The 8,811-nt window shown below is 47.1% G+C and overlaps 1 protein-coding gene across 1 annotated transcript in view; it reads right to left on the bottom strand.

Annotated features, from left to right (window-relative positions):
• Nucleotides 1–3,038: 3,038 nt before the first annotated feature.
• The window catches only part of LOC308672103 (cell adhesion molecule CEACAM6-like), a 42,751-nt gene continuing 36,978 nt past the window's right edge, over nt 3,039–8,811 (bottom strand). Inside the window, exons 8-9 of the mRNA XM_081334722.1 lie at nt 7,124–7,152; nt 3,039–5,085 (exon numbers count right to left, since the gene is read on the bottom strand). Coding sequence (XP_081190848.1) covers nt 4,963–5,085; nt 7,124–7,152 — 152 coding nt within the window. The 3' untranslated portion in view covers nt 3,039–4,962. The remainder of the gene's footprint in view (nt 5,086–7,123; nt 7,153–8,811) is intronic.

The raw sequence follows: 8,811 nt of genomic DNA, 5'->3' as shown, positions 1-8,811 counted from the left end.
TGTGAATGAAAGCGTTAGCTGGTTGACATCATTGTTGCCCGGTTGGGGGATCCTTTCATTTTCCCTGCTAAGCTGCCCACTAAAGTGGTACCCATCTATGTAGTCGTGGTCGCCTGCTTTCAAACTGCTGGTTCGGCAGGAACTGGAATGAATGACAGGAGCTCATCCCACCTCACAGCAGCAACGTCTGGTGCGCCAGTTGCGGCCCTATCTGGACCGAGATGCCCTACGCACAGCCACCCATGCGCTCGTAACCTCCCGGCTAGACTACTGCAACGCTTTCTACATGGGGCTGCCCTTGAGGACCAGGCTTCAACTGGTGCAGAATGCAGCCGTGCGAGTTGTTATGGGAGTTTCCTGATACTCCCGTGTAACACCTCTTCTCCGTGAGCTGCATTGGCTTCCGGTTGCCCTCCGGGTGAGATTCAAGGTGCTGGTAATGACCTATAAAGCTCTAAATGGCTTGGGTCCGGATTATCTAAGGGAACACCTGCTGCCGGCATCAACTTCCCATCGTCCTGTGCGCTCCCACAGGGAGGGCCTTCTCAGGGTACCGCCGGTTAAGGAATGCCGGCGGGTTATTCCCAGGGGAAGGGTGTTCTCTGTGGGCGCGCCAGCCCTATAGAACCAACTTCCCACGGAACTCAGGACTGCCCCCGACCTTTGCTCATTTCGCCGGGACTTGAAACCCTGGTTCTTCGAGCTGTTTGGCCCAGACTGAGGGGTTTTAACTAATTTAATTTAATTGGGTTTTAGTTTAACTTCAAGGACTGTAATTTAATCAGTTTTAACTGATTTTAATTTGTATGTTATGTATTTTAATTTTCCCTGTAAACCACCCTGAGTCCTACGGGAATAAAAAGTAAAAAGGTAAAGGTTCCCCCGCACATGCGTGCTAGTCGTTTCCGACTCTAGGGGCCGGTGCTCATCTCCGTTTCAAAGCCGAAGAGCCAGCGCTTGTCCGAGGACATCTCCGTGGTCATGTGGCCGGCATGACTAGATGCCAAAGGCGCACGGAACGCTGTTACCTTCCCACCGGAGTGGTCCCTATTTTTCTACTTGCATTTTTACGTGCTTTCGAACTGCTAGGTTGGCAGAAGCTGGGACGAGTAACAGGCGCTCACTCTGCTACGCGGCACTCGGGATTCGACCCGCCAAACTGCCGACCTTCTGATCGACAAGCTCAGCGTCCTAACCCACTGAGCCACCGCGTCCCTCCTACGGGAATAGGGCGGTATATAAATTTAAATAATAAATAAATAATAAATAAACCAAACATGGCTTGCTGATCATCAACCCAGCGCCCAACCACGTGAGCGTTCCCCAACAGTCATTAAAAGAAGGGTGGTAAGTTGAGGTCTACCCGAATTAAGGTTAATTTTACAGCAAAAGGTTCGTGTCTTTTATATCAGTACTGAAGAGAGTCAGAAGTTACTCTTTTTCTATATTTACCTGCCTTTTTCTGCATCCCCAGCTGGCCTGTGGTCTGATCCAAAAATATTCTCATAAAAATATGGGCATGGTTGTAAAACGTAGCGAAGCAGCCCCATCTCCAGCATCAATTTAATTTAATTTTAATTAATTCAATCAAGCCCTGATTGAATGCAAGGATCTTCAGTCTATTCAGGTTTGTCTGAATAATGTGGTCTACTGGTTGAGGCACCAGGCTAGAGAGCAGGAGATGGTGAATTCTAGTCCCACCTTAGGCACGGAAGCCACTTGGGTGACTTTGGGCCCATCGCTAGGAGACAGTGAGTTCTAGTCCCACCTTAGCCATGAAGACCAACTGGGTGACTTTGAGCCAATCACCAGGAGATGGTGAGTTCTAGTCCCACCTTAGCCATGAAGGCCAACTGGGTGACCTTGGGCCAATCACCAGGAGATGGTGAGTTCTAGTCCCACCTTAGCCATGAAGGCCAACTGGGTGACTTTTGGCCCATCGCTAGGAGACAGTGAGTTCTAGTCCCACCTTAGCCATGAAGGCCAACTGGGTGACTTTGGGCCAATCACCAGGAAATGGTGAGTTCTAGTCCCACCTTAGCCATGAAGGCCAACTGGGTGACTTTGGGCCAATCACCAGGAGATGGTGAGTTCTAGTCCCACCTTAGGCACGGAAGCCAACTGGGTGACTTTGGGCCAGTCCCTCCCTCTCAGCCCAACCTACCTCACAGGGTTATTGTTGTGGGGAAAAATAGGAGGAAGGAGGTGTATTGGATATGTTCACCACATTTGTGAAAACAATAGAGATAGGAAAGAAATAAAGAAAATGTGCAAAGATCACAAACACTCTGTGTACCACACTGACTGCAGAGAAACTGCTTAATTATATATTGCAGGATAATTATGGAGCACTGTACTTAAGTGTTTAGGTATGTAAGGAGTCACTGTTATCTGAAAGAACAGTGGTCTTTTAAATAACCCTGTCAAAACTTGTGCCTGCTGAATGCTTAGGACCGTCTCCCATCACCCACCCACTCTGAAATATTTGTGAGCTACCAAGTTGAACACAAGCCAATATATACACATTAACATTTCTGGCCACTTGGTAACCTGAGATAACAATGTCAGCTCCACAGCAGTTTTTCTGCAAGCCTCTCCATGCATGCAATCCAAAGAGAGAAAGAGACCACAAAGGCTATGAATTTTGGGAATGGGATCCCCCCCACCCCCGCGAGCACTGATGAGGTTACCTAGTTGGGTAATGAAATGTCTGCAAGAAAACTACCAAGGACCCCACAGTAGTCGTCGTCGTCGTCCTCCTCCTCCTCCTCCTCCTCCTCTCTCCAAACCCCACTCTCCTCTAGCACTGATGATCTTCCATAATTGTCTAATGTCTGCAAGAAAACAACCAAGCTCGGAGAGCACCAAGCCCCCCCCCCCATTTCAACCCCAAGCTACAAATATTCTCCTTTATTGTCCCCACCCTCAAAATCTGGAAGGCAACAAACTGGATGTGAACAGTTGTTGGTCCCCGCAACAGACAGCAGTTCCGATTGGTTTTTTTTTTAAAAGGGCTGACGATAGACAGACTCGCCTCTTTTCTCCTGCTTTATTTTTTTATTTAAATTAAAAACAATATCCAGACACATCCATTGAAAATCGGCTTAAAAACCACTCTGAAACAACCTGCCAAGCCAAACACAACAATTAACATGAGGTCTCTTGATGGAGTTCCTTCGTCGTGGATTCTGCTGTTTCCAGGGAAAAAAAAACACCCCACAAACACAACACAGGATGACAGACGGTTTAATTTGGAGACCAGGACGGTAAAAGTGCAACGTCCTTACTCCAAAACACTGGGCCATTGTCCTCTTGCCCCAAAGCTTAGTGTGATCACAGGCTGTGAAGCCACACCCAGCAATTAGCTGTGAGGTTCAGGTTGTACGAGATCCTATCGCACCACGTAGGGATAAAATGACGTTTTTTGGGCCAAAGGAAAGAAACGGAGGTGGGGGGGGGGGAGAAGCTGAAGCCCTGAACGCTATCCTAACACCAAGCAGTGGATATTAAAAATAAAATGTTCTCCTCTGCTGCTGCAGACTTAAATGGAGACAAGGCCGATTGGCTAATTCTAACACTGTTAAGTTGAAGCCGGCAAGCTGGGGAATTATTGAGACAGTTGTGGGTTGTTGGGTTTTTTTGCAAAGTGAGGAAACACCCTTGGCCGAACACACACACACACACACTGTCCATGCTCGGATGCCTTCAAGGAGGCTGGGCTTCCTTCTTGCATTTTTCTGTTGCGGGGGGAGCTAATGTAGCATTTGGGCCCAATTCTTCTACGCTAGCAGCTCATTTAAAAGCTTCTTTTCCTTGTAGCTCCGTGCAATATCCCGACAGTCCTACAAGTGGGATGAAGTCCATCTGAAGATCTGGAACCGGCCCAACGAGATGGTCCTCAAAAGCTTTTTTTCCCCAGAAAGTACATCCAAAGCTCTGGAATTGTCAACAAGCCCAAAGACATTTTTCATCCGGTGCTCAAGAATTATGGAAAACCTGACTGGGATGAGGAGACCTCTGTTTCACTTTCCTTCCCTCCTGCCCAGTAAATGCCAGTTTGCTGGACAAAAACAACAACAACAAAAAAAACTTGGGAAAAGTTATTTTTCAAAAGGAACCTCACTGTTTAGCCTTGCTCACATCGCTATCTGGCTCCTGATCACTCTCCCTTTGTTTCTGTCTTCTAGTTAGTGGGGTTGATCTGGAGAAAACAAGAACAGGTTCCAGGAGGAGAATCACAATTCCCTTTGTGGCCACCACTTCCCACTACACAACCTCGAGGAACAGCGGCCCAAGTCTACCTATTGATTACAGTAAAAATGCAAAGGGATATTGCCAAGAATTTGGCTGGTGGGAAATCAGCTCCTCTGGCTTCTGAAAAACAGTGTGGGCCAACAGCACGTCACGTGCTTTTCTGAGAAACGAGACCTTTCTTTTTATTATTATTATTTTTCACGTGGCACGAAAAGCCCAGGAGGGTAAGGAGGCCACAGCTGGCTGGCAACACCAATCTCAAAATTGCAAAACAAAAGAAGAACCGTTTGGCACACTCAGGAATCACAGCGAGGACGAGAATGGGAGGGGAAGGCAGAGAATGAAAATGCAACCTCTCGTTTTTGCTTCCTGCCCAGTTTAGCGGATGGAACAGCCACCCCGTTTGCACGCACAGAAGTCTTAACATGATACAACGTACGCTGGGTCTCGCAGGAGGCTGCCAACCCTGTTGTTACATCCTGGAGAGAAACTCCACTGTGGTCGCGGTTTTGCATCCAACTTGAGAGGCTGAGCGGCATCTGGACAGTAATTGATCACGTTGGAAGGGATTTCTTGCCCCTCCTTTTTGGAGAAAATCAAATTTATCTTCCTTCCTTCCCCCACAAAAGCTCGCCACCGAAATCAGGGGGCTCCTGGGTTAAACAACACCCCCATGCCTCCCCCAAACAAACAAAGATCAATCCACGATCATTTTTTCTTGATTTCAGAATAAATGATACCGCTGTCCAAAGGCTGGGGGGATTTTGAGAGTGGCTGAGAAGTGTTTTTTGTGTTGAAAGCTAGTGTTGAATATTGTACGTCTTCTTCACCCTGTAAAAGAGGGGAAAGGGGGGAAGAGATGGAGGGATTAGAACACAGGACATAGAATGAAAGGGGCCAGGGACATTGCTCCCTCTCTCACTCCTTTGGGTGGCAATCTGTGCGGAATTAGCCCCTTCCCTGCATCGTCAGCTCTTCACCAAGGAAGAAACGGGGAAACAGGAACAGCTTCAATGACGCAAAAACATGCCTCTTTGGAGACAGATACCAAATAAGGCATGCAAACATTAGTTCAGCAAGCCTGTGAATTATTCAGAAAGCACGAGAAGTCCATTGCAAAATATGCAAAAGAAATAAATTTAATTTGCCAAGCTATTATGCACATACTCACGCTTTTTTTATTTTGATCCTTTTTGCATCTTGCCCCTGATTCCTCTAGAGCAGAGATCCCCAACCTTGGCCACTTGAAGACCTGTGGACTTCAACTCCCAGAATTCCCCAGCCAGGCTGGGGAATTCTGGGAGTTGAAGTCCACAGGTCTTCAAGTGGCCAAGGTTGGGGACCCCTGCTCTAGAGGGATGAGGATCGCTCTGCTTGGACTCTGCTAATTTAACTTTTAGGCATGCATGATCACTCCCAACAGTTGTGTCCAGTTAGCTCAGTGGGTTAGAACGCTGAGCTTGTCTATCAGAAGGTCGGCAGTTTGGCGGGTCGAATCCCGAGTGCCGCGTAACAGAGTGAGCGCCTGTTACTCGTCCCAGCTTCTGCCCACCTAGCAGTTCGAAAGCACGTAAAAACGCAAGTAGAAAAATAGGGACCACTACGGTGGGAAGGTAACAGCGTTCCGTGCGCCTTTGGCATCTAGTCATGCCGGCCACATGACCACAGAGACGTCCTCGGACAAACGCTGGCTCTTTGGCTTTGAAACGGAGATGAGCACCGGCCCCTAGAGTCGGAGACGACTAGCACGCATGTGCGGGGGAACCTTTACCTTTACCTTTAAAGGCACCGGAGCACAGCCACGAAGAGAAGGTGACAACTCTTCCTGCATTTGAAGAGGCCCAGAAAAATGACTCCAGAAATATCTGTATAGTTACCTAATCTGTTTTTTTTCCTTTTTCAACAGTTTTGGAAATTCTCTAATTATCGGCAAGGATTTTATTTCACAACTGAATCTGGTTTTCTGAGTACTCTTCTTGGATCTCAGTGGCCAATAACTGACTCTATTATAGAAATTATTAACTTACCCAAACTTACCCAAGAGGAAAAAAAAGGGGGGGATTCTGATTGTCTGAACTGGGACTATACTTTACGTACCTTGGGGATAGCTGCTCATCAAGTTCCCGAGTCTTTAGAGGTGTTGATGACTCGGGGAATAACTGATGTTAATGATTAAATAATAATAATGACCAAAGTATGATGCACCTTAGCAGCAACTTGGTCTACAGGATAACAGCAAGTTCTTATTTGGCTTTTATTTTTAGGTTTGTTTTTTTTTTAGTTTTCAAATAATCTGGAGACATGTACAGGTAGTCCTTGACTCAATGGCCATAACCGGGGCTAGGCTTTCAGTCTTAAGTAATTGCCGTCATAAGTTGAATCAGACCGGATTTTACGATAATTTTTATGATGGTCGTAAGTGAATCACCACAGCAGTTAAGCAAACCATGCGGTTGTTAAATGAATGCAGTTTCCCCAATGGTTATGATCATGTGAATACAGGGCACGGCCACGGCTTGTAAACGCAAGCTGGTTGCCAAGATCACTGCATTGTGATCACATGACCACAAGGGTGCTATAACGGTCGTTAAGGGTGAGTACAGGTTGTACTTCGAACCATCATTAGACAAACGGTCATAAGTCGGGGACTACCTCTATGCCGGCTTGCCCAGATCTGTAGGACAAACTGCCTATGAAAGAAAGGCAGAAGTAATGAAATAGTGGTCCGCTCTTAAGCAGGCCTTTCGTGTCTCCCAACATTGAAAAGCGGATCCTAAAATCGGGCCCCAAATTTCCATTTTTCTAACTTGACCTTTCTTTCCTCCTTGGAATCTGGACATGTTACAAGTTAAAAATGTTCCATCCTTACCGGTTTGGACTTGATTTCAGTGGCCTGGTCTGAAATGACAGAGACAGACAGGACAGAGAGAGAGAGAGACAAAATCAGGGAACTGGAACAATCAAAACTGCATCCGTGCCCCTAAGAATCACACACACAAACATGGAAAGCCTCTCCCCCCCCACCCCAACTTCCAGGTAACTTGCAAACAAATGTCTGAAAACACCTACGCTGGGAGGGAAGTCTCTCCTGATTTAAGAGACGTGGCGGGGCAGGGCGAAAATGCCAAGTTTCTTCTCCCCGTGCTAAGGTTATCTCCAACTAAATTCATTATTTTTCTAGATTTTTTTATCTCCAACCAAAGGCCAGGGAAGGAAGAACCAAGATGGTTCAAGTCTCTTCTGGAGGAGTTCTTGGTGCTCTCTAAGCTGGGTGGTTTCTGTGGGGACTTGGCTCATGAAACAAGAAGATCGTCCAGATCACAGAGCACCAAGCAGTCCACACTTCAACCCACGAGCTACAGAGAGATTCGCTTCGGTTGAATTGTCCCAAAGGTGCTTTTTTTCAAGAGGCCACTGGACTTCCTTGTTTTTCTTTGAAGACGTTTCGCTTCTCATCCAAGAAGCTTCTTCAGCTCTGACTGGGTGGTGGGGAGTTCTTCAAAGTCTTCAAAGAAAAAAGCAAGGAAGTCCAATTGCCTCTTGAAAAAGCTCCTGTGGGACAACCATGACCTGAATGACTGAGAAATCTCCATAGACCTTTAGCTAGGTTTACGCTGAATGTTACTTCCATACGAAACTCTTAAAAGAACTTTGGGAATGTCCAGATCAATGGAAGACCATTGTTGGTTTGGTAAAAGGGACTGGAGAGTTCTAGGATGGGACTTTCTCCCATCTCCCATTGTTCAACCCACCTCCCTTCCCTTCCTACCTGAGTCAAGCTCCAGAGCATCCAAGCCAATGCGGGGGGGTAGACAAAGTACCGGTAGGTCGACAGCTTCCCCCACATGCGTTCTTCATGCTTGTACCCATGTAGCAGAAGCTCAACAGACTGCTTCTCCAAATGAGCATCCTGCCCAATCTCACCACCTCTGGCAAGCTGTGGAGTTTCGCCCCCACCCCACCCATTAAAACTGTCATGTAGTATAACAGCAGAAATCCCAGATGATTCAGGCTTTGGTGTGTGTGTGTGTGTGTGTGTGTGTGTGTGTGTGTGTGTATGTGTGTGTGTGTGTGTGAGGGAAGAGGGAGAATCACAGAATGACAGGGGAGGAGAAAAGAGGTGAATCCCAACAAAAGCAGGAGCTTCTTCTCCCCCCCCCTGAAACCAAGATGCCAAGAAAGAAGGTCAGGGAAGATTTTCCAAGGGGGCTGTTAGAAACAGGAGCCATAGCAGCTAGAAAAGGTCCTCCCAAGATCATGCAGGAATTTCCCAGGATGCATTTGGTCTGTGGATGGAGACACCTGCTCTCCTACGCTCTGACTCTACAGCAATGTTTCTCAACTGCTGACATTTTAAGAGGCATGGACTCCCAGCTCCCAGAATTGCCCAGTCATGCAATAATTTCCCAGAATGCATTTCAGCTGTGGATGGAGAAAGATGCTCTGCTATTCTCTGGGAATCTACAGCATTGTTTTTCAACCTTAGCCATTTTTAAGATGTTGTGGACTTCAACTCCCAGAATTCCCCAGCCAGACTGGGTGGCTGGGGAATTCTGG

Source organism: Vipera berus, assembly GCF_964194415.1.
Source record: "Vipera berus genome assembly, chromosome: 9".
In the NCBI taxonomy this organism is placed as follows: Eukaryota; Metazoa; Chordata; class Lepidosauria; order Squamata; family Viperidae; genus Vipera; species Vipera berus.
The sequence above is the reverse complement of the archived record's forward strand: the minus strand, read 5'-3'. Positions and strand labels throughout refer to the sequence as shown.